The sequence below is a fragment of the Schistocerca cancellata genome, chromosome 7 (genome assembly GCF_023864275.1).
Source record: "Schistocerca cancellata isolate TAMUIC-IGC-003103 chromosome 7, iqSchCanc2.1, whole genome shotgun sequence".
Taxonomy (NCBI): domain Eukaryota; kingdom Metazoa; phylum Arthropoda; class Insecta; order Orthoptera; family Acrididae; genus Schistocerca; species Schistocerca cancellata.
Genome location: NC_064632.1, coordinates 552,580,490 through 552,607,651, shown reverse-complemented (window position 1 = coordinate 552,607,651; position 27,162 = coordinate 552,580,490). Strand labels below are relative to the sequence as shown.

General features: G+C 44.3%; 1 protein-coding gene across 1 annotated transcript in view; it reads left to right on the top strand.

The window, feature by feature from the left end:
• The window catches only part of LOC126091934 (5-oxoprolinase), a 158,327-nt gene extending 134,900 nt beyond the window's left edge, over window positions 1–23,427 (top strand). The window contains exon 20 of the mRNA XM_049907256.1: window positions 23,197–23,427. Within this exon, the coding sequence (XP_049763213.1) occupies window positions 23,197–23,349 (153 nt within the window). The 3' untranslated portion in view covers window positions 23,350–23,427. The remainder of the gene's footprint in view (window positions 1–23,196) is intronic.
• Window positions 23,428–27,162: the final 3,735 nt, after the last annotated feature.

Sequence of the window (27,162 nt, the reverse complement as noted above, 5' to 3'; positions counted from 1 at the left end):
GTCTTTCAGAGCTCTGTCAAATTTTTCCCACAGTATAATATCTCTCATTTTGTCATCTACTTCCTCTTAATTTTTTTATAGTATTGTGTAGAACTTCATTCCATTTGTAAGCCCTTCTACATATTCTGGCCGCCTTTCAGCTTTCCCTTCTTTCCTTAATACTAGCTTGCAATCCAAACTGTTGATAGTCACACAGCTGCTTTTTGTTTCTCCAAAAGCCTCTTTTTAAATTTTTCTGTAGGCGTTGTCTATATTTTCCCTAGTTATGCATACTTCTAAAGCCTTGCATTTGTCCTCTAGTCAGCCATTTTGCACTTTGTTAATCTCTTTTTTAGACTTTGTGAAAATGCACCAAATGGAGCATGTGAAATGGAATACATTTTCTACTCTCATCACTTAAATTCAGCATTGGTTTCGTCATTTCTATACAAATCTCCTCCCCTTAATTTGGTATGCAATTTATAACCAAGAATGGCCAGTGATCACATCTACAGTTGGTTTTGAAATCTATGTCTTACAATTCTGTAATCTATCTGATACTTTCTGGTGTCTCCAGGTCTCTTCCATATGTATAATCTTCTTTCACCTTTTCTTGACAAAGTGTTGGCATTATTATGATCACTGAAATTCTGCCAAGCAACTCCTCTTATCATCCCTACCTCCCAGTCCATGTTTCCCCGCTATTTTTCTATCTCCTTTTTTTTTCTCTCAATTTCTGTTGAATTCCAGTCTCCTGTAACAATTAAATTTTCATCCCCGTTAATGACTTGAATAGTTTCTTTTATCCCACCCTGCATTCTTTCATTCACTACATCATCTGTGGAGTTAGCAGGCCCTCTGCTATGCACCTCATGGTGGTTTCTATAGTATAGAGGTAGATAAACTTGTACAGTTTTGGTGGGTGTTGGTTTTGTATCTATACTGACTATGCATTCACTGTGCTATCCATAGTAGCTTATGCCCATTGCTATTTTCTTATTTATTATTAAACCTACTCCCGTACCTGATACTGTGTTGATAATACTATATGTGTGTGACCAGAAGCCCTGTTCTTTCTGCCACTGCACTTCACTGATTGACACTGTATCTTACTTGACCTTATCCATTTCCTTTAAAAATCTGTAATCTATGTACTTGGTTAAGAGATCTAAGATTCCATCTCCAACCTGTGTAATGCCAGTTTTGTTTTTCCTGATGACTATATTCTTGTGACATTACTTTCGATAAATGCATTAAAGCATCTTTTATGCTCTTTATTGCTGTTAACTCTTTTTTAAACTTAAAAAAATTAGCCAAATGCATGTATCATTGTTTAAAGCTGCCCTGTCACACTGTGATGTGTAGCTCAGTTCTTGGAGTTGGCTGGCTGTGAGGAAAGGAAAGCTGTGGGAGTGATTTAGTAGAAAACGTTAACTGTACCACTTCATTGGAGTAAAAATTGTTCCTTTTGCGACAGTTTTAAGTGGTAAAAAGCTGTGAACCATTAGGGAGGAATAGGTATATGAGTGAGGAGTGAAAACCTCAGTGTGCTTCGATAGATACTTGTCTTCCACATTGTCATCTCTAAGCATGCTCTATAGCGAAGATCTCTGGAAAAAAAGAAAAGAAAAAGGAATTCAAAGTGCCGAATTGTGATTACAAGGGTAATGCAGTTCTTGGGTGAATTTCTCACTTAACAACTTGCCACTTGAAACTTCCTGCCAGATTAAAACTGTGTGCCAGACCGAGACTCGAACTCAGGACCTTTGCCTTTCGCGGGCAAGTGCTCTACCATCTGAGATACCCAAGCATGACTCACACCCTGTCCTCACAGCTTTACTTCCGCCAGCATCTCGTCTCCTACCTTCCAAAGGCAAAGGTCCCGAGTTTGAGTCTCGGTCTGGCACACAGTTTTAATCTGCCAGGAAGTTTCATATCAGCGCACAGTCTGCTGCAGAGTGAAAATCTCATTCTGGAAACTTGCCACTTTTTCTCCTTTTTTACTTACAATTTGAAAATTACTGCACTTTCAACACTGGCCCCAATACTATGTACATTTGGCCTGGGTCTCTCTCATGTAAGTATTTTTAAACTTTCTCTACCATTTGTAAAAAGGGAGGAAGATTAGGGTGCAATGTCCTGTTAGCATTGAGATCATTATAGAGGGAACACATGCTCAGATTGTTTCAAGGATAGGGAAGAAAATTATCTGTGTTCTTTCGAAGGAATCTTCTCTGCATTGGTTTGCAGCAATTAAGGGAAATCACAGAAAAACTAAACTGGGATGACTGGACATAGAGTTCAACATCATCCTCCCAAATGCAAGTCTACATCCACATCTACTTCTACATGTGTACTACTCCACAAGCCACCATACAGTGCATAACAGAGGTTACCCTGCACCATTACCTATCGTTTCCTTTTCTGTTACACTCACAGGTAGAGCGAGAGAGAAATGACTGTCTATATTCCTCCGTATTATGAGCCCGTGTTTCTCATATCTTATCTTCATGGTCATTACATGAAATATATGTTGGTGGCAGTAGGATCATTCTGCAGTCAGCTTCAAATACCAATTCTCAAAATTTTCTCAATAATGTTCTTCATAAAGAATGATTCTTCCCTCCAGAGATTCTTGTTTGGATTCCTGAAGCAGTACTGTAACATCTGCATTTTGTTTGAATGTACCAGTAACATCTAGCAGCCCATGTTTGAATGGCTTAAATGTCTTCCTTTAATGTTACCTGGTTCAGATCTCAGACACCTTAACAGTACAACAGAATAGGTTGCACTAGTGTCTTAGATGTGGTCTCCTTTGCAGATGAACCACCATTTCCTAAAATTCGCCCATTAAACCAAAGTTGACCATTTAATTTCTATACCACAATTCTCACATGCTCGTTCCACATTATGTGGAAATATTTAAATGACATGATAGCATCAAGCAGGACACTACTAATGTTGTATCCAAACATTAAGAGTTGGTTTTTCCTACTCATCTACATTAACTTACATTTTTCTAGATTTAGAGCCAGTTGTCATTCATCACACCAACTAGAAACTTTGTCTTTCATCTTGTATGTTTGTACAGTCACTCGTCTTTGACATCTTCCTGTACACGACAGAATTGTCGAGAAACAACAGCAGATTGCTACCCACCTTATCTGTCAGATCATTTATGTGTATAGAAAATAATAGTGGTTCAATCACACTTCCTTGGGGCACTCCTTACGATATCCTTGTGTCTAATGAACACTCGCAGTAGAGGATAACGTACTGGGTTCTATTACTTAAGAAGCCTTTGAGTCAATTGTATATCTGGGAACCTATTTCATATGCTCTTATCTTCATTAACAGACTGCAGTGGGGTACTGTGTCAAATGCTTTTTGGAAATCTAGAAATATCACCAGCTGCAACATAGTCACAGAAATATGTAATCTGCCTGTTGCCCTCCATCCATAGTTCATAGTGTATCATATGAGGAAGGGGCAGGCTGAGTTTCACATGAATGATGCTTTCTAAAATTGTACTGGACATAAGCGTTTCAGTTCATAGGAAATTTATTACATTTGAACTCTGAATATGTTCTAGAATCCTGCAGCTAACCAATGTTAAGAATATTGGTCTGTAATTTTGCTGATCTGTTCTTCTACCCTTCTTGTATACAGGAGTCATCTATGTTTTTTCCCCACTGTCACTTGGGACTTTGCACTGGGTGGGAGATTCACAATAAACAAGCTATGTAAGGGGCTAGTACCATGAGTACTCTTTGAAAAACCAAACTGAGATTCCAATGGGGCCTGGCGACTTACTTGTTTTCTACTCTTCCAGTTGTTTCTCTATGCCGAGGATGCTTATTACTATGTCATCCTGCAGCACTCTGTGTAATGGTCAAATGATATGTTTGTCACTCTACCTGCATGGACATTTCTTAAACTTGGAATTTAAAACAGCTTGCTTTTTTCTATCTTCAGTTGCCACACCAGACTGGTCAGTGAGTGACTGGATGGAAGCCTTAGACCTGCTTAGCGATTTTACGTAGGACCAGAATTTTCTTTAGTTCTCATCAGCCAGACCTGTTGCTAAGGTATGCTGGTGGTAGTTGTTGAATGCTTCGTGCAGAGATCTTTTCACAGATGCACAAATCTCTACTAACTTTTGTCTGTCATCATTTGTGCGCTCTCTTTTGAACTGAGAGTGCAATATCCTTTGCTTCCTCAGCATTTTCTGAATTCTGTGTGTGCTAGCCACTGTGCAACCTCACTTGGTTTCTACCATTTGTACACTCAATGTGAAAAGGGGTGTGAGTGACTACATTATATATTGAAGTACCAGGACTAATAGTTTTAGAATCCTATAATAATCATAATGTAACTTTTTATTATCATTGGATTTTAATTTCAAATATGCTCTAATATTTGTAAATTGCAGAACCTGCATATGTGACAAAACTGAATTTTATACTACATATTTGGTATATAGCAGCATTCAAAGAGGTATGATTACAAGACTGTACAAGATCTGTAATCCTAAAATGTCAGTACTATGTGAAGTGTCTGTATGTTGCAAACAGAGTCCCTAACTTCTTCACAGGGATGAAGAGCTGCCTTGATATGCTTCTCAGGAATTTCTGCCTATGCAATTTACTTGTTACTTGCAAAGCATTAGCTTTGATTGACAGAGGAGTGGGCAGTCAATAAATTGTGTTTAGTGTGCAACATTTAGTGTGTGACATGTCTGGAAAATGTGCAGGATAAAGAAACAGTGGCACATGATATTATTCAAGGGAGATTATCATATTCTTTGTAGTGTGGTCCATACATAATAAGATCAATTATCCCCTCAAGTCTCCTATTAGAGATTTAGTCTTCTAGCAGGAGACCTGAGGAGATGAAAGATCACACTACTTACTGATGCAGGCACTTGCTGTTGAGAATGACACAAATGTCAAAACTGAGCTAACCAACAAATAATATGTTGACTGTTAAACTGTGTCATCTGCCTTTTAAATGTTCCTTCGCAAAGGAAAAACCAGAAATACTGCTCCCATTGCATTCTTGTGTAAAACTGAACAAAGCCCAAGGGCCTGATGGAATCCCTATCAGACTGTATATAGAATTTCTGGCTGAGTTAGCCACATAGCTCCTGCTTACCTTTTTTAACATTAACATGCTGTAGATCCCTCAAACAAAAAAATTTACCCAGTATTTGGAAGTTAGTACAGATCACACTCTTCTACAAGTAAATCAGCAAAAGCGATTCACAAAACTACCATCCAGTATCATTGATATACAACTGTTGTAGAATCTTTGGACATATTCTGAACTGAAACATATCGAGGTATCTCAAACAGAATGATACCGTACAGGTAGACCAGTATGACTCTGAAAACATCAGGCATAGAAAACCCAACTTGCACTATCTCAAATGATATCCTGAAAGTAGTGGAACAAGGTAATCGCATAACTGCAGTGTTTCTTGACTTACAGAAAGCATTAGACTCGGTAGCACACCCTTAATTAATAATAACAATATGATTATATAGGGTATCAAACAAAATTTGTGATTGGGTTGAGAGTTTCGTGGTAGAGAGGAGAGCAGGATATTATCTTGGATGAAGAGTCACTGACAAAGTAGATGTAACTTCAGTCGTGCATCATGGAAGTGTGCTGGGATCCTTGTTGCTCATGTTGTGTATTAATGACCTGGTAGACAATATTAATATGAGGTTGAATCAGAAAGTCTTTGCCCCAATTTCTTAATACAGGTACATACAGATAATTTCAAATATATGTACCTTACACTACTTTTCCAAATTTGTCCCATCACAGCGCTAAATTTGATATGTCCCTGTAGTAGAATTCATTCGGCTGACTGTGGAACCACTGTTGGACTGCTATCTCAGCTTCATTGCTGCACTTGAGTCACTGTCCTCCCAGGAACTTCTTCAACAGACTGAAAACATGGAAATCACTGGGGACGAGTTCATGACTGAGTAATGGTTGGGCGCAAACTCTTCCAGTGAAATGACTGGAACTTGGCAGTGGTTCTGAATGGCATATGTGGCTTCGCATTGTCCTGGAGGATAACTATGTTCTCCACATCAAAGATCCCTTGGGGGCTTATTCCTGACGGCAGCCCACAGGCATGACAGTGTGGATCAGTAACAGTCTGCATCGATGGTTGAACTTGGTGGCATGAAGTCCACCGAGAAGGTCCATGGCAATCCCAGAAGACTTAACATAACTTTTCTAACAGATGGCACTGAGCAGTATTTTTTTTGTAAGAGGTGAACCAAGATGTTTCTGCACCATGTTTGCTGCTTTGACTCCAGTGTGAAATGCAGTATTTTACTAGTAACAGTGTGGTCCAGGAAACTGTCACCCCCTCAGCATACTGTTGCAGGTGATACAGTGAAGCAATCATCCACTTGCCTTTCATCATGTCATCCAGTTGCTTACACGCACACGCACATGCGAGCGCGCGCGCGCGCGCGCGCACTGACATGACACCTTCCTGTACCCTGAGGACCTGTGAACGATATTGTAAACATTCCCATATGAAAATGCTGAGCTCAAGGAAATATCCGTAATATGCACACACCGATCCACATGGGAAACATTGTCACCAATCAATGATGAATGTGGCCTCCTGGAATGCTATTTTTATGCAAGTCTTCATTGCCTTTTGTGAACTCACACCACCACCATCCAAATTTTGCAAAGTGAGACACTTTTCTCCATGCACTGGATGCATTGGCCTGTGGATTTCTTTGGATGTTGGTCATTAGCTCCATAGAAAATTAACTGCACTTTGTTGCTCGTATGCTGTGGACATGTGAAGTACAACCACGATCTTCAATTACTGACAGCAATGGTGTGCCTTGGAGCTGTCGGCAGGTGAGGCCAGGCTTGTCCAGGAAAGGTCCACTGCTGGGGCTGGATTTGTTGACTTTGGATTTAGGGCAGTAATTTGGCTGAAAAGGGGGTGGGGGGTGGGCAAAGACTCCGATTTGCTCTCATAGTATCCTGAGACTTTCTGCAGGTGATGCGGTTACCGTATAAAGAAGTTACATTTGAAGAAAGCTGTACCAATATTAAATTAGGTCTTGATAAGATTTTGAAGCATTGCAGATGTTTTCAACTGGATTTAAACCTTAATACATGTAAAACTGTGCATTTGAAGAAAAGAAAAATCATAGTATCCTAAGACAGTGATACCAATGAGTCATAATTGGGCAGCTTATACAAATACTTTGTGTAAAAAATGTGTAAGGATATGAAATGGAATGGCCAAATTTGCTCAGTCAAGAGTAAAGCAGACAGAAACTTCGATTCATTGTTAGAATACTGGGAAAATGCAATCGGTCTACAAAGGAAATTGCCTACAAAACTCTAGTGCAACCCATCCTAGCATATGGCTCAAGTGATTGAGACTTGTACCAATTAGGGCTAATTGGGAGATTGAAGCTGTACAAAGAAGGGCAATTCAGATGGTCACAGATAAGTTTTACACCTGGGATATGTCACAGAGGAGGTGTAAAACGTGAATTGGCAGATGCTTGATAATAGATGGTGCTACAACAGTATTAATGCATATGGGTAACTCTAATAAACAACAATATCAACTATCTGATGAAAGCCAATTTAAGTGTTTCAAGAATGAGTATTACTTGGAGAATCTAGGAATAATCTATAGCCACCTAAGCATTGCTCCCATAATGATTACAAAGACAATATTGGAATGAATATAATCTGCTCGTAGGTATGTAATCAATTGATGCCAAGCAAGTGTGGAATGAAAAGAAGTCTTAATACTTTATGCTATGAAAGGCTCTCTCTGTCAAGCACTCCAGTGATTTGGAGAGAAGAGATGTAGATGCAGATGCAGATGGAGATTAAAACTGTTTGTTGTACCAGGACTCAAACCTAGGACCTTGCATTTTATTGGCAGTGTTCTTGATGACTGAGCTATCCAAGCATGATCTGTGACCCCTGTTCCCTGTCCTACTTTCCAACTTTGCCAGAAGTATTCCAGCATACCATCCTGAACAGTGTTCCTGGAAGAAAAGGTATCTGTGGAGAAATGGCTTAGCTACAGCCTACTGATTTGTTTCCAGAATGAATCTTCATTTTCTCATAGGACCACAGGCCCATTTGAAACTTTCCGGCAGATTAAAATTCTGCACCTTACTGGGACTTGGACTCAATCTATCTGGACACAGATAGCCTGGACAGATCAGTCAGTCAGAGGTTTATCCACAAAAGGCAAAGTTTGGGTTTTAGTCTCAGTCCAGTGCAGATTTTTAATCTTGTAGAAAGTTTCAGAGCATCACACAGTCCACTGCAGGGTGAAAGCATAATTCTGAAATGCTGTTACTGTTTGACTTCATTGGCATCTACATCTTCAAACACACTTTGCGAACCACTACAAAGTGCATGGCAGAGGGTACTTTGCCTGAAGCCACATTTCCCAGTCCAATCACATGTGGAGTGTGGAAAGAATGACTGCTTAAATGCATCTGTTTATGCTGTATCTAGTGTAATTTAATGTTCTGGGTCCCCAATGGGAGTGATATATGGGCGAATGAAAGATACCTCTAGATTCTTCACTGAATACTTGTTCTGGAAATTTTGTAAGCAGGTTTTTGCAGCATAATTTGCGTCTATCTTCAAGAGTCTGCTAGTTCAGATTTTTCAACATTTCCATGACGCTCTCGTGGCAGTTAAATAAATCACTGACCATTTGTGTGCTAACCTTCATGGTATACATTCAATATCTGCTGTTATTCGTATTTGTTATGGATCCCACTTAGACCGAAGGCATTTTAACAGTATCCTGCTAATGAATCAAAGTCTCACATGCCTAAAGGGGGTTGACAACAAGTTGGAAACAGCTAAAACAAAACGTATTACCACGCCTAAAACAATGTAGGAATCCCATTGGCATTCAAAACAGCTTTCACTCGCCTCAGAATGGATAAATACAGGTCCTGCATGGTTTTCAGGCAAATATTACTCCATTCTTCCTGCAAAACAGTGGCAAGTTCAGATGACGACGACGATGACGACGACGACGACGACGACGACGACGATCACGCTCATTTCTGACGATGATGATGATGATGATGATGACGACGCTCATTTCTCTCCAAAGTAGACCACAGAGGCTCTGTGGTGGTCAACGGAGTTACGACAATTCATCGTTGTGCTCACAAAATCACTCCTGGACGTTGCAGGCTATGTAAACAGAGCCCTGGGTTGGACCTGATCAACCAAAATGGTGACACAATACTTGGCAGTTGCGCGAACTTGCAGAGTAACCTTGGGACAGATGGAGTACCACGATATAGCTACCCAAATCGTCACTCTTAGGACGTAAACCTGGTTAGAAGTTGGAAACAGTGTGAAACAACACTAATCCGACTAAATGACTTTCTTCTGTTGCTCCATAGTCGAGGTTTAATGGCTTCGGCACCACGTTTTCCTAGGACGGGCATTTGCATCACTCGTCAGTGTATTTGGAATTCCAGCTGGTTCTCCAATTTCCAGCTTACGAAGCTCCGTTCGTGTTGCTTTGTTGCTAAGATGGTCCGCGAGCGCGATATTCAGTTCTGCAGTGACTTTTGCAGCCGTTGCCCTCGTATTTTTCGTCATAATCCTCTTCAATGACCGTCTGCCACGATCACTCAACACACATTTTCGTCCGCTTTGTGACATACTTTCCGTGTATGTGGTATAAATCTCCGATATGTTGCCTCTTCAAACACGACACACTTCGGCTCGCTTAGTTACGGACGAAGCACTCACCATTCAGGCACCAAAGATTTGCCTAGTTTCGACATAACTACACCAGTGGCCATTAAAATTGCTACACCAGGAAGAAATGCAGATGATAAACGGGTATTCATTGGACAAATATATTATACTAGAACTGACATGTGATTACATTAACACGCAATTTGGGTCCATAGATCCTGAGAAATCAGTACCCAGAACAAGCACCTCTGGCCGTAATAACGGCCTTGATAGGGCTGGGCATTGAGTCAAACAGAGCTTGGATGGCGTGTACAGGTACAGCTGCCCATGGAACACGATACCACAGTTCATCAAGAGTAGTGACTGGCGTATTGTGACAAGCCAGTTGCTCGGCCACCATTGACCAGGCGGTTTCAATTGGTGAGAGATCTGGAGAATATGCTGGCCAGGGCAGCAGTCGAACATTTTCTGTATCCAGAAAGGCCCGTACAGAACCTGCAACATGCGGTCGTGCATTATCCTGCTGAAATGTAGGGTTTCAGCAGGGATCGAATGAAGGGTAGAGCCACGGGTCGTAACACATCTGAAATGTAACGTCCTCTGTTCAAAGTGCCGTCAATGCGAACAAGAGGTGACCGAGACGTGTAACCAACGGCACCCCATACCAGTACGGCGATGACGAGTACACGGTTCCAATGTGCGTTCACCGCGATGTCGCCAAACACGGATGCGACCATCATGATGCTGTAAACAGAACATGGATTCATCCGAAAAAATGACGTTTTGCCATTCGTGCACCCAGGTTCGTCGTTGAGTACACCATCGCAGGCGTTCCTGTCTGTGATGCAGCGTCAAGGGTAACAGCAGCCATGGTCTCCGAGCTGATAGTCCATGCTGCTGCAAACGTTGTCGAACTGTTCGTGCAGATTGTTGTTGTCTTGCAAACGTCCCCATTTGTTGACTCAGGGATCGAGACGTGGCTGACGATCCGTTACAGCCATGCGGACAAGATGCCTGTCAGCTCGACTGCTAGTGATACGAGGCCGTTGGGATCCAGCACGGCGTTCCGTATTAACCTCCTGAAACCACCCATTCCATATTCTGCTAACAGTCATTGGACCAACGCGAGCAGCAATGTCGCGATACGATAAACCGCAATCGCTATAGGCTACAATCCGACCTTTATCAAAGTCGGAAACGTGATGGTACGCATTTCTTCTCCTTACACGAGGCATCACAACAACGCTTCACCAGGCAACGCCGGTCAACTGCTGTTTGTGTATGAGAAATCGGTTGGAAACTTTCCTCATGTCAGCACGTTGTAGGTGTCGCCACCGGCGCCAACCTTGTGCGAATGCTCTGAGAAGCTAATCACTTGCATATCACAGCACCTTCTTCCTGTCGGTTAAATTTCGCGTCTGTAGGACATCTTCGTGGTGCAGCAATTTTAATGGCCAGTGGAGTAACTAAACTCCGTCCTAACAGGCCACAGAAGTCCCAACGGTGCCGATGACTGCCGCGTCATTCTCAGGCAGTGGGCGTCACTGGATGAGGATATGGAGGGGCATGTTGTGAGCACACCGCTCTCCCAGCCGTCATTTTACGAGACCGGAATCGCTGCTTGTCAGTCAAGCAACTCCTTAATTGGCATCACAAGGGCTGAGTGCACCCTGCTTGCCAACAGCGCTCGGCTGATCGACACGGTTACCCATCTGAGTGACAGCCAAGCCCGACAGCGCTTAACTTCGCTGATCTGACGAGACCTGGTGTTACCTCCGCGGCAAGCCCGGTGGCGTAGCTGCGACACGATACACTCAACGATTACACAGCACCCTGGTGTGACTACGACTGACGCTTGAAACGTGTTGAGGACTTTCACAGTTACCGATCGTTAATCAAATACTACGACGCAACCTGCAGCCTTGGATATCATCTGGATTTATGTTCAAGAATGCATTTCTCGCAGTGTTTCCACATTTTCGTCCATCTTCTGTACGACTGAGCCTACGGCCGGCCGCGGTGGTCTAGCGGTTCTGGCGCTGCAGTCCGGAACCGCGGGACTGCTACGGTCGCAGGTTCGAATCCTGCCTCGGGCATGGGTGTTTTTGATGTCCTTAGGTTAGTTAGGTTTAAGTAGTTCTAAGTTCTAGGGGACTTATGACCTAAGATGCTGAGTCCCATAGTGCTCAGAGCCATTTGAACCATTTGAGCCTACGTGATTGTTCCATTTCGTATCCCTCTGATTTGTCATACCCGGGTATTTGTGCCAGTTGATTTTTCTCGCTTTGTGACGTGCACAATTTTACGTATCTGCCGGCCGGTGTGGCCGAACGGTTCTAGGCGCTTCAGTTTGGAACCGCGCGACCGCTACGGTCGCAGGTTCGAATCCTGCCTCGGGCATGGATGTGTGTGATGTCCTTAGGTTAGTTAGGTTTAAGTAGTTCTAAGTTCTAGGGGACTGATGACCTCAGATGTTAAGTCCCATAGTGCACAGAGCCATTTGAACCATTTTTTACATATCTGTACATTTAAAGCAAACTTGCAATCTTTGGACCACTTTGAAATCTTATCAACATCTGACAGGATATTTGCGCAGCTTCTTTCACACAGTACTTCCATTTGGGTAGATAACTCCATCTTCTTCGACTGGCTGGTTACTGTAGATGGTTTGTTTCAACACATTTGTATGATTAGTTTGTTCACTAGAGCCAAAGAAACTGGACTCTGCAGGAGAGACGCTCAGTAGCTCGGTACGGGCTTTTGTTGAAGCTTCGAGAACATACCTTCACCGAGGAGTCCAGCAGTATATTGCTCTCTCCTACGCATATCTTGCGGAAGAGACCATGAGGATAGAATCAGAGAGATTAGAGCCCACACAGAGGCATACCGACAATCCTTCTTTCCACGAACAGTACGAGACTGGAATAGAAGGGAGAACCGATAGAGGTACTCAAGGTACCCTCCGCCACATAACGTCAGGTGGCTTGCGGAGTATGGATGTAGATGTAGATGTGGATGTAGATGTAGAGGTACACCTGCCTAATATCGTACACGGCCCCCGCGAGTACGCAGAAGTGTCGGAACACGACGTGGCATGGACTCGACTAGTGTCTGAAATAGTGCTGGAAGGAACTGATACCATGAATCCTGTAAGGCTGTCCATAAATCTGTGAGAGTACGAGGGGGCGGAGATCTCTTCTCAATAGGACGTTGCAAGTCATCCCAGGTATCCTCAATATGTTCATGTCTAGGGAGTTTGGTGGCCAGCGGAAATGTTCAAACTCAGAAGAGTGTTCCCATCGCCATTCTGTAGCAATTCTGGACGTGTGGGGTGTCTGTGTCCTGCTGGAATTGCCTAAGTCCATTGGAATGCACATTGGGCATGAATGGATGCAGTTGATCAGACAGAGGTAGTCTCCATACCCCTCCACATTCATCCGCTCGATACAATTTGAAACAAGACTCGTCCGACCAGGCAACATGTTTCCAGTCATCAGCAGTCCAATGTCGGTGTTGACGGGCCCAGGCGAGGCGTAAAGCTTTGCGTCGTGCAGTCATCAATGGTACACCAGTCGGCCCATATCGATGATGTTTCGCTGAATGGTTCGCACGCTGACACTTGTTCATGGTCCAGCATTAAAATTTGCAACAGTTTGCGGAAGGGTTGCATTTGTGCCACATTGAACGATTCTATTCAGTAGTCGTTGGCCCCGTCCTGCTGGATCTTTTTCCGGCCGTCCGCGGCTCGTGGTCTTGCTTTAGCGTTCTCGCTTCCCGCACACGGGGTCCCGCGTTCGATTCCCGTCGGGGTCAGGGATTTTCTCTGCCTCGAGGTGACTGGGTGTTGTGTGTCTTTCATCATCATTTCATCCTCATTCACTCGCAAGTCGCCGTAGTGGCGTTAAAGAACTTGTGGAGCGGCGGCCGAACCGCCCCGCGAGGGGTCTCCCGGCCACCAATGCCATACGCTCATTATTATTATTATTATTATTATTTTTCGGGCCGCAACGATGTTTGAGAATTGGTGTTTTACTGGGCTCCTGATGTTCACGGTACGCTCGTGAAATGGTTGTACCGGAAAATCTCCGCTTCATCGTTACCTCGGAGATGCTGTGTGCAATCGCTCGTGCGCCGACAATGACACCACGTTCTAATTCACTGAAATCTTGATAACCTGCCATTGTAGCAGCAGTAACCGATCTAACAACTGCTCCAGACCCATGTTATCATGTATAGACTTTGCCGACCGTAGCGCCGTATTCTGCCTCTTTACATATCTCTGTATTAGAACACGCATGCCTGTACCAGTTTCTGTGGCGCTTAAGTGAGTAATTACTTTCTGTTGCAAACATAATGTTTTCTCGCTGAATGCCAGGGTACATTTCTGGCGTCAAGTGTATGCGATACCCTGTTGGATAACAGAAGCGCCAGCGAAGTTGCTTCGCCAGAGCGCCGAAAATTCCAAACTTGTGTTAATAATCCGATAAAGCGAGCGCCAGTGGGAGGCGGCAAGCGGAATCTCTCGGCCTGGCAGCGACCCCGACTCTACGCGAACAAGCCGAACGGGGTCGCATACGTAATGCGCACCGGGACGCCATATGTATGCATGGCTTGTTCGGCCCGCACCGACGCACAAGAACCAATGCCGGTCTGCCAAAGGCTTGTCCGCGTTCTCCGCAGATCCTTTCCTTTCCCGTGCTTCCCGCACTGCGTCTATTTGCTGCCGAACGGCGAACAGCCCCGCGCGAAGGAACTGCGAAACAAAGAACTGCGGGCAGTAGGGTGGGTTGGGTTGGGGAGGGGAGGGTAGGGTGGGGGTGGGGAATGAAATAGTGTCGGCGGGGCTTCCGCGCAGTCAAAGTCGAGAGGCGGAATTAGGGCCTCGCAGTGCGGCAGCAGGGGCATAAAGAGGCATACGCCGAGAGGGAATGGAAAGCGAAATACGATCGCCCGCCGGCGTACTCTACTCTTCGGAGAAGGGGTGGCGAAGAGGGCGCGGTGAGGGATGCGGGGGGTTCCTCACTATTACTTTCACGCCTCTTCCGTGTCGCCGCCGTTCTTTACGGTCTGGCGTGTGAGATGTGGCGCGGGGAATACCCTGCCTGTGTGGCTCGTAAAACAAAAAAAAACAGGCGCGCGCCGCGTAGGATGCGGCGAGTGTCGATGCCGGCTGCGCCGCCTGCGGTGGTGGGCCGACTCCGCGGCCTAATCTCTGGCCCCGCCGCAGGATCAGCCTCTGCGCCGACCTTACGGCGGGAAGCTCGAGTTATGTCTCGCCACCGCAGTGTGTCCCCAGTAGCGACGACACACGAGGCTCTTCTTTGAACTTTTTCGAAGGCCCCTGTCAATCCTGTCTGGTAAACATCCTAACAATACTTCAGAAGAGGATGAACAGGCGTACTGTAGGCAGTCTAACAGAGTTGTTACTTCGTCTACGAGTTCTGCCAGTAAAAACACACTCTTTACTTCGCCTTCTCCGCGCAGTTATCTGTGCGATGGTTCTGAGACGGGTGTTACGATTAATCAAGGAAAACCCCCTGTTGGGAAACGGGGCCAAAATTAGTTGGTTACTGTCGAGTTGCAATTTACAATTTCTTTATTGATTACTTCAACCATTAAGTCATTTCTTTATCACTTGACCAGGAACAGATCCAAAAAGCTAGTAAGCATGAGTGCCTTTTCAAAACAATTTACTTTACAGTTAACGGCCAAGCCATTTTACTTAAAACCGACTTCGATAAAACATTTGATAACAAATCAAAGCCGGCCGAAGTGGCCGTGCGGTTCTAGGCGCTGCAGTCTAGAACCGCGAGACCGCTACGGTCGCAGGTTCGAATCCTGCCTTGGGCATGGATGTGTGTGATGTCCTTAGGTTAGTTAGGTTTAACTAGTTCTAAGTTCTAGGGCACTAATGACCTGAGAAGTTGAGCCCCATAGTGCTCAGAGCCATTTGAACAAATCAAAATTTTCCAAGTAATGAAATTAAAAACTTTACCTTTAATAGCCAAGCCATTTTACTTAAAACAGACTTTGATAAAGCATTTAATAACAAAATTAAAACTTTCCAAGTAATGAAACAAAAAGCTACCAATTTGCATACAATTTCGCTACCGAACATGTAGGGAGCCATCTTCTTTTAAACTTTGGCACAACAAGATATTAAATTACAAGGGCTCGCTAACAGAGAGGCGGAACTAGCATTATCAAAGGATGCCAAGTAGATTAAAACAATCAAAGTAAAGATACAGTCATTTCCCTTTTACAATAACTAACAATGTTAAAGCCACGTAATTTTAAAAACCCACCAAAGAAAGGCAAACTTAACCTTTTTAAACAGTGGCCAAAAAACAGAGTAAAATACAACCATTTAACATTTTACAATAACTAACAACTTTAATACCATGTCCTGGGATAGAAATAATTAACCGACCGGGTGTAAGGGCGGCCACAATTGTCTCCCGATGAATGCTGAGGCTAGAAGCGGACTAACAGACCCACAACGCCTCACATTCATCAATCACATCGACCTCACGCGAGGCCAGGGGAAGAGGAGGAATCAAATCAGGAACCATAATCCCTGCCCAAAAATACACTTCCTCCCAGGCAGTACTAATAAGAAGCCAAAAGATCACTGTCTATAAATACACCGGCGACAGGGACTGGAAACCCGAACGCAGGAGGCCACAAGGCAGAAAAGACGCTGGTTGCACAAACCAATTAACATTTAAACCTTTAACCAACTTAACTTGCAGTTTATCAGAGAAACAGCAGGTGAACTCCGATGCAGAGGTTCCTCACACCCGACCGTGTCCACGTCGCCAGCGTACCCAACTGGTCACAGTCACGCAGTCACGCGCTCTGTCACCGGAGCCCTCGTCTTCTCTGCACCCACGGCGGCGAAATACCACTCCTCAGGTCAGGCGAGTTACTAGTCCATCATTCCCGCCTCCAGACGGAAAAGTTAAAGACATCAGTTGCCGGTCCCACCAAGTAGTGACTCGGAACCACAGCCGTGGCCCCCGGGTGCTCACAGCAAGAGCTTACAGCCTTGTCCCGTCAACTCGTCCCACTTGTCTCGCACCGCCAGGATGGAGCACGCGGCTTCTCGGAACAACAGCCAACTCACCACCGCCACGCCACGCCGCGGTCTCATCGTACGACATTCTCTAATTCCCGATTAAAAAAGAAAAAAAAAAAAAAACGAACGACCGACTCGTCACCGCTAGGCAACCAACCGGCCATCCCCCCAAAGATCTTATTCCCTTACACAAGGCTAACAGGAAGCAACGACTCGAAGATCGATAAGACCAGACACGCCGCCAGAGGGGAATCTCAACAGAATCGTACGCAGCATAACGATAAATATGAAAGAATCAATTAACGATGGAATGGAAGGACTCAGAACAATCTTTACAGCGCGATATATGTTGAGAGCCGACACACGGCTCAGGTTCCAATATAAGTTTGTTCGTGACTGTAACACCTAGGTATTTATACACACTGAAGTGCCAAAGAAATTGGTATAAGCCTGCGTTTCAAATACAGAGATATACAGGGTGAGTCACCTAACGTTACCGCTGGATATATTTCGTAAACCACATCAAATACTGACGAACCGATTCCGCAGACCGAACGTGAGGAGAGGGGCTATTGTAATTCGTTAATACAAACCATAAAAAAAGCACAGAAGTATGTTTTTTAACACAAACCTACGTTTTTTTAAAATGGAACCCCGTTAGTTTTGTTAGCACATCTGAACATATAAACAAATACATAATCAGTGCCGTTTGTTGCATTGTAAAATGTTAATTACATCCGGAGATACTGTAACCTAAAGTTGACGCTTGAATACCACTCCTCCGCTGTTCGATCGTGTGTATCGGAGAGCAGCGAATTACGTAGGGAACCAAAGGGAACGGTGATGGACCTTAGGTACAGAAGAGACTGGAACAGCACATTACGTCCACATGCTAATATCTTTTTATTGGTCTTTTTCACTGACGCACATGTACATTACCATGAGGGGTGAGGTACACGTTCGACGGGCGTTTCATAGGACGTGGAGGACGCATAAATTGGCCAGCCCGTTCTCCTGATCTTACACCTCTGGACTTCTTTCTGTGGGGTACGTTAAAGGAGAATGTGTACCGTGATGTGCCTACAACCCCAGAGGATATGAAACAACGTATTGTGGCAGCCTGCGGCGACATTGCACCAGATGTACTGCGGCGTGTACGACATTCATTACGCCAGAGACTGCAATTGTGTGCAGCAAATGCTGGCCACCACATTGAACATCTATTGGCCTGACATGTCGAGACACACTCTATTCCACTCCGTAATTGAAAACGGAAACCGCGTGTGTACGTGTACCTCACCCCTCATGGTAATGTACATGTGCGTCAGTGAAAAAGACCAATAAAAAGGTGTTAGCATGTGGACGTAATGTGCTGTTCCAGTCTCTTCTGTACCTAAGGTCCATCACCGTTCCCTTTGGATCCCTGCGTAATTCGGTGCTCTCCGATACACACGATCGAACAGCGGAGGAGTGGTACTCAAGCGTCAACTTTAGGTTACAATATCTCCGGATGTAATTAACATTTTACAATGCAACAAACGGCACTGATTATTTGTTTATATGTTGAGATGTGCTAACAAAACTAACGTGGTTCCATTTAAAAAACGTAGGTTTGTGTTAAAAAACATACTTCCGTGCATTTTTTTATGGTTTGTATTAACCAATTACACTAGCCCCTCTCCTCACGTTCGCTCTGTGGAATCGATTCGTCAGTATTTGATGTGGTTTACGAAATATATCCAGCGGTAATGTTAGGTGACTCACCCTGTATAAACAGGCGGAATACGGCGCTGCGGTCAGCAACGCCTACATACGACAACAAGTGTCTGCCGCAGTTGTTAGATCGGTTACAGCTGCTACAATGTCAGGTTACGAAGATGTAGGTGAATTTCAACGTGGAGCCATAGTCGGCGCAAGAGGCTATGGGACACAGCATCTCCGAGGTAGCAATAAACTGAGGATTTTCCCATACGACCATTTCACGAGTATACCATCAATATCAACAATCTGGTATAACATCAAACCTCCGACACGCTGCGGCCGGAAAAAGATCCTGCAAGAACGGGACCAACGACGACTGAAGAGAATCGTTCAACGTGAGAGAAGTGCAACCGATCCGCAGATTGCCGCAGATTTCAGTGCTGGACCATTACAAGTGTCAGCGTGCGAACGATTTAATGAAACATCATCGATTAGGCTTTCGGAGCGAGAGGCCCACTCGTGTACCCTTGATGACTGCACGACACAAAGCTTTACGGCTCACCTGGCCACAGCAACATTGACATTGAATCGTTGAGGAGTGGAAACATGTTGCCTGGTCGGACGAGTCTCGTTTCAAATTGTATCGAGCGGATGGACGTGTACGGGTACGGAGACAACCTCACGAATCCATGGACCCTGCATGTCAGCAGGCGACTGTTCAAGCTGGTGGAGGCCCTGTAATGGCGTGTGGCGTGTGCAGTTGCAGTGATATGGCACGTCTGATACGTCTAGATACGACTCTGATTGGTGGCTTTTACGTAAGCATCCTGTCTGACCACCTGCATCCATTCATGTCCATTGTGCATGCCGACGGACTTCGGCAATTCCAGCTGGACAATGCGGCATCCCACACGTTCAGACTTGCTACAGAGTGGCTTGAGGAACAATCTTCTGAGTTTAAACACTTCCTCTGGCCACCTAATTCTCCAGACATGTACATTATTGAGCATTTTGGGATACCTTGCAACGTGCTATTCGGAAGAGATTTCCGCCCCATAGTTCTCTTACGGATTTGTGGACAGCCCTGCAGGATTCATGGTGTCAAAGTTCCTCCAGCACTACTTCAAACATTAGTCGAGTCCACGCCACGTTGTGTTGCGGCACTTCTGGGTGCTCGCGAGGACTCTACACGATATTAGGCAGGTGTTCTAGTTTCTTTGGCTCTTCAGTGTACACTACTGGCCATTAAAATTGCTACACCACGAAGATGTCCTACAGACGCGAAATTTAACCGACACGAAGAAGATGCTGTGATATGCAAATGATTAGCTTTTCATAGCATTCACACAAGGTTGGAGCCGGTGGCGACACCTACAACGTGCTGACATGAGGAAAGTTTCCAACCGATTTCTCATACACAAACAGCAGTTGACCGGCGTTGCATGGTGAAACGTTGTTGTGATGCCTCGTGTAAAAAGGAGAACTGCGTACCATCACATTTCCGACTTCCATAAAGTTCGGATTGTAGCCTATCGCAATTGCGGTTTATCGTATCGCGACATTGCTGCTCGCGTTGGTCCATTGACTGTTAGCAGAATATGGAATCGGTCGGTTCAGGAGGGTAATACGGAAAGCCTTGCTGGATCCCAACGGCCTCGTATCGGTAGCAGTCGAGATGACAGGCATCTTATTCGTATGGCTGTAACGGATCGTGCAGCCACATCTCGATCCCTGAGTCAATAGATGGAGACGTTTGCAAGACAACAACCATCTTCACGAACAGTTCGACGACGTTTGCAGCAGCATGGACTATCAGCTCGGAGACCATGGCTGCGGTTACCCTTGACGCTGCATCACAGACAGGAGCGCCTGCGACGGTGTACTCAACGACGAACCTGGGTGCACGAATGGCAAAACGTCATTTTTTCGTATGAATCCAGGTTCTGTTTACAGCATCATGATGGTCGCATCCGTGTTTGACGACATCGCGGTGAACGCACATTGGAAGCGTGTATTCGTCATCGCCATACTGGCGTATCACCCGGCGTGCTGGTATCGGGTGCCATTGGTTACACGTCTCGGTCACCTCCTGTTCGCATTGACGGCACTTTGAACAGTGGACGTTACATTTCAGATGTGTTACGACCCGTGGCTCTACCCTCGATTCGATCCCTGCGAAACCCTACATTTCAGCAGGATAATGCACGACCGCATGTTGCAGGTCCTGTACGGGCCTTTCTGGATACAGAAAATGTTCGACTGCTGCCCTGGCCAGCATATTTTCCAGATCTCTCACCAGTTGAAAACGCCTGGTCAATGGTGGCCGGGCAACTGGCTCGTCGCAATACGCCAGTCACTACTCTTGATGAACTGTGGTATCGTGTTGAAGCTGCATGGGCAGCTGTACCTGTACACGCCATCCAAGCTCTGTTTGCTCAATGCCCAGGCGTATCAAGGCCGTTATTACGGCCAGAGGTGGTTGTTCTGGGTACTGATTTCTCAGTATCTTTGCACCCAAATTGCGTGTTAATGTAATCACATGTCAGTTCTAGTATAATATATTTGTCCAACGAATACCCGTTTATCATCTGCATTTCTTCTTGGTGTAGCAATTTTAATGGCCAGTAGAGTATATACCTCTCTCTGGCCTTACGGACTGTCTCCTGTTTATATAATCCCAGTAAATATCGTTTTCTATGATGGTGAGCAGCTTCGAAACTATCTCGTCTTCCATTCGAGTGAAATTACGAAACGAATCTAGATCTTTATACTCGTATGTATGTGATGAAGTACGTTATTTTAGCGTTCAATGCAACATAGACAGTATGAATATTATGCATGGCCTAACTGACATGAGACACTATAGCTTCACCATGTTCAATTTAAAACCGCAAATGGGAAGAAAATTCAGTTGTCTTAACGAGTAACTTCTACTAGCATGTATCTCAGATTGCTGAAGAGCATTATGCAGTGATCCTGTATCAGTATTTCGCTGTTTAAGCCATCGAAGAGTCCTGAATCTTCTTCGCGCTTTTCTCCACCCTTCTTCGACAAAGGAGTTAACATTGCATTTTTACCTGTGTCCATTTTCATAGAGAGACTGTGTGGTTTGAGAGCCAAGTGAAGCCGACAAGTGCCGCTGGAGAGGGGGAAATCGCGTTAAGCAGCTCGTCCCGTGTGCCGGAAGCGCTCTTCTGTCGTGGGGTCGGACGCCCCATCCGCGTCCACGTCAACATTAGCTGCCTCGTCCCGTGTGAGGACAGCTTTCACTCTCCATGTCTACCCACGCATTCTCCACTTGCTACTGAGATCCTGCTCACATACCAAACTACTCCTTACTTTCTGTTTTCCCACTATCCGCCCCAATATCTTCCTTTATCTCCTGAGATATTATCCAAAAGACCCCAAAAACCATTTCTCCTCTGTGCAGCTCTTTTAACGTTTTAGTGAAAGTATAGTGCCTCTTTAAACAAAACAAAAATCGCCGTTTTTGCAACGTGTTTTAAATATATATTTTTGGCTTTATTTTTAAAAACAATGTCAACAGGTTAATATCATCAGATGCTATCATAAAATCCATTTTTTATAGATTTTAAAAACTTCGCAATTTTTTCACCTTTTAGCACTTTCATGGTTTAAGCTCACTTTCTGTTCGCAGAGGGACGTTATCAGTATGGTAAATATAGAAAAACTCTAACAAATATACAAATATATACCAAAAGGCTCACGTCAATGAAAAACTTGAAATACCATACACAGGATAAAAAAAAAAGAAATTTAAGAATGTCGTATCATATATAAATGATTTCTTCTAAGTAGTTTGCTGGGACGTTTAATGATACACAAATTAGCAGAATCACTAAAGAGCCCAGTAAAAGTTGAAAAAGTGTGTTAGCTGCCCTGGGCAGCCGCGCAGTCTCAGACGCCTTGCCACGGTTCGCGCGGCTCCCAGCGTCGAAGGTTCGAATCCCCCCTCGGGCATGGGGATGTGTGTTGTCCTTAGCGTAAATTAGTTTAAGTTAGGTTAAGTAGCGTGTAAGCCTAGGGACCGATGACCTCAGCAGTTTCGTTCCATAGGAACTTACCATAAGTTTCCAAATGTTCGAATGTGTGTGAAATCTTATGGGACTTAACTGATAAGGTCATCAGTCCCTAAGCTTACACACTTCTTAACCTAAATTATCCTAAGGACAAACACACACACCCATGCCCGAGCGAGGACTCGAACCTCCGCCGGAATGAGCCGCACAGTCCATGACTGCAGCGCCCCAGACCGCTCGGCTAATACCGCGCGGCTAAATTAAAAAAAAAAGTGTTAAACACAGTTACTAACTCCAGAAATTCTTCGAGTGGAGAAGGTTATGATCCGATCTGATTTGATTTTCGTTGCAGAATGCACTGTGACTGCTATGAAAACACGCCGCGCATTTAATGACTCACAGTCTTATACATATACAGCCCGTGTTCCGTAATATTTTTCTCTAAGTTCCGAAAGCGTCGTGCTAAATGATAGCCTAAACAGATACGGAACACAAACGGCCCAGCGCTCAAAACTGCATATTACTTGTACTACTGGCAGCCCCTCCCCCACCGCCTCCTCCCCGATATGGGGCGATGGGCTTGAAGTAACAATAAAGGAAAAACAAGTCTGTGCTGAGCAAGTGGCGGTTGTGTTGCAGGACGTGTTCCGGCTGCTGACGCCGGGCGGAGGCGGCTACGGCGCCCCCGACGGCGCCGCCCCTGCCGCAGCCGCCGCCCCCAGGAGCTGCCGCCAGCCCGCCCTCGAGAGGGGCAGCGTCTTCGAATACCGGCGCGCCCAGGAGTCCGTATGAAGCCGCTGCTTCCACCTCTGCTGGGCGCCACTCTCGATTGTACATAACATAGTGTAACCCGAAATAAAGTACGCAAGTGCTGCTCAAACTTGGTTCTCTTTTTGTGTACTATTCCTGTTCCTACCTGGACGACCTAGTGCAGTAACTGCCTGCTGCGCTCCTAGCTTCTCTTCGGGTTTTGCCAAGCAGTGGGTCCACAGGGTACTGAGCAGCGTCGGGGGAAGTTCGTCTCGTATCCGACGCGCAAGCTTTTCGGAGATCACGATATTTCTGAAGGTTTTATTGGAACATTCTTCACCCCACGCAATGCTTTGGTATTATAAATGATACACCTTCTGACAATACCACCACTTGCAAAGTAGGTTAGAAGTCAGATTAATAATGTTGCTCACGCAGCATATGTTCGCTTTATCGGGCAACAACAAAGTTATTGACTGTAGAGGGTATCGTCAGAATGGACTGTAAAAAAGTCATTAATTTTGGCACTTATCTTGAATGGATTCCCACGTAGATTTCGTCGAAGTTGTTATGGTTCATCTTGTTGATTCTAGGGTGATTCCACTTTGACTGCTAGAAGGTCCAGATCTGTATTTTAGCAATATTTGAAGACATAACAAATGCATTTTTCAGGAAATTCTTGATGATCAGACAATCCTAGATCGGAACAATGGTATGGTAGAAATAATATTTGACTTGGTCTTCACGATCCACAGTTTTATTAAACTTCTTGTAAATTCACATATACTTCTTCTTAATTGTCACATTATCAAGAAAACAGTTTTGTATCAATCTTCATGTATTTAATTTCCACTTTAACCAAACACAAGACTTGACTGTTCTTTTAGAAAGCGAAATAACAGCTTAACTTCTGCAAAGTGAAACAAAGACTGGTCTGTGCGCATTCGCGCCAAAACGGTTACAAGTAAGTCAAAGATTATGACAGTCTCACAGAAATGAATACACACAAGAAACATATCACTGTAATATATCGATACATCGGAGTACCTATACATTAATATAACCAAATGTGAATATTGTCACAAAAATACGTCTGTTACTTCGTAGGAAAGCAGTTCGATATTACTGGTATCGAGAACTGGGGTTGGAGTGCCGTAATGGTCACGTAAATAGAGAACCATTACAACCTCCACTTTCTTTTTAATTTTTTTTGTGTGAATGTGGAGGCTAATGTCAGGAACTACTGTAGCGATTTTGATACGGTTTTCACCAATACATAGATTCATTCACAACGAAGGCATGTGTGTGTTACCGCTAAGCCAGAAACGTCGTCTGGCCATATATACGAGGGTTATTCTGAAAGTAAGGAATTAATCATTAGTTTCTTATAAGCACGGGAAAACTTTACGCAACAATTTTCCAGACGATGTAACGAAATACTGAGCCGTGTAAAAATCCGCTATTTTATGCACACTACCAAGAACAGCAAGGGTACGCGATAACGTGCGTCGAAGGCAAGTTTTCGCAGCAGTCTCGTTCGGAATTGTTTTCATACAACGAGGCTTAAAATTTTAATTCTTTACTAACCCAAGTCGTTTGTGAATTGTTTTCCCTACGTTGCTATTATTCCCCATGATTTACTTACCTTATTAATCCTCTCATTCCCGCCAGTTTCGATGCGAGAAAAGATACAACTAACAAAAAACTGCAGAATGCCACTGACAACAGCACAGGTTCTCTGCTTGCCAACCAGACACCTTGGCCGCTAGGCCAAAAACGCTCTCCTTTAACGGCGCTTACTTTATGGGGTACATAAGCGACAGTAGAAAAAAGTACATTTCCTCGATTTCTAGGAAAACATTCCTTTAGAACTACTGATAGCCTTGGGAGAGTCAACCATGACAAAACTCTTCCATCTGATAAGCAAGATGTATGAGACAAGCGAAATACCCTCAGACTTCAAGAAGACTAGAATAATTCCAATCCCAAAGAAAGCACGTGCTGCAGGTGTGAATATTACCGAACTGTCAGTTTAATAAGTCACAATACTAACACGAATTCTTCACAGAAGAATGGAAAAACTGCTAGAATCTCACCTCAGAGAAAATCAGTTTGGGTTCCGGAGAAATGTAGGAACACACGAGCCAATACTAACCCCACGTCTTGTCACAGAAGATAGGTTAAGGAAAGGCAAATCTACATTTATAACATTTTGACAATGGAGTACTCTCTTTCGAATTATAAGGGTGGCAGGGGTAAAATACGGGGAGCGAATTTTTACAGAAAGTAGAAGGCAGTCATAAGAGTCGAGACACGACAGGGAAGCAGTGGTTGACAAGATTGTGAGACACGGTTGTAGCCTATCCCCGATATTATTCAATCTATATATTGAGCAAGCAGTAAAGAAGACAAAAGAAAAATTTTGAGTAGGAATTAAAGTCCAGAGAGCAGAAATAAAACCTTTGAGGTTTGCCTATGACATTGTAATTCTGTCAGAGACAGCGAAGTACTTGGAAGAGCACTTGAATGGAATGGACAGTGTCTTGAAAAGAGGATATAAGATAAGCAACAACAAAAGTGAAACGAAGATAGTGGAATATAGTCGAATTAAATCAGGTGATACTGAGGGAATCAGATTAGGAAATGTGACTCTCAAGGTAGTAGATAAGTTTCACTATTTGGGAAGCAAAGTAACTGATGATGGTCGAGGTAGAGAGGATATGAAATGTAGACTGGCAATGGCAAGAAAAGCGTTTCTGAAGCAGAGAAATTTGTTAAAATCGAGTAAAGATTCAAGTGTTAGAAAGCCTCTTCTGAAAGTATATGTATGGAGTGTAGCCATGTATGGAAGTTAAACATATGCTGAAGATGAGATTGGTAGATCATGCAACTAATGAGGATGTACTGAACAGAACTGGCGAGAAGAGAAATTTGTGGCACAATCTGACAAGAAGAAGCGATCTGGTTGGCAGGACACATTCTGAGACATCAAGGGATCACCAGTTTAGCACTGGAGGAATGCGGGAGGGGGGGGGGGGGAGGTAAAAATTGTGTAGAGGGAGACCAAGAGATGAATGCAGTAAGCAGATTCAGACTGATGTAGGTTACAGTAGTTACTTGGAGATCAAGATGCTTGCACAGGATAGAGTATCATTGGGAGCTGCGTCGATCCAGTCTTTGGACTGAAGAGCACAACGACAAAACCATGCTCAGTTTTCAATTTTCTATCGATCCCCTTACTTTTGAGTCGACTGCACGTTATGAACTTTAGAGGCAGTTAAAAGAAATGGAGGGAGGGGGTGGGTTTGAGCCAAAATATCTCAGGTACTCCCATTTTATGTCGTACGCAAGCGACTTACCGAATACGAGCCGAATCTATTGGTCGTGTCTGAGACCTTCCCCTTGTACGAGAGCTATTCGGAAAGTAAGGAACGATAGGTCGCGAAATGGAAACCACTGAGAAAATCCGATGGGATTTTGCAGAGGTGTGTTGGGCAGTGTCTCTAGTATGCCCGTCGATCGCGTTACGTCGTTCTTTTTAGTTCTGAGCACACAGGGAGCACATGAAGATGCCTAGAACAATAGTGTTTCCCGCCAAGTGCGAGGGCCTGGTGAGAAATTTCGCCTGAAGCTGTGCAGCCAAAATTACGTAACTGGCGTGCGGTTTCTTGTTCAGGACAATTCTCCGCCGCATTCTGCAGGGGGAATGAATATGCTACTGCGTCGTTTTCAATTGGAAATGTTTGATTACCCACAATACAGCCCGTAATTGTCTCCCTCTGAGTTTCATCTCTGCTCACATGAACCGCTGGCTATGAAGACAATATTTTGGCACAGACAATGAGCTTTGATACA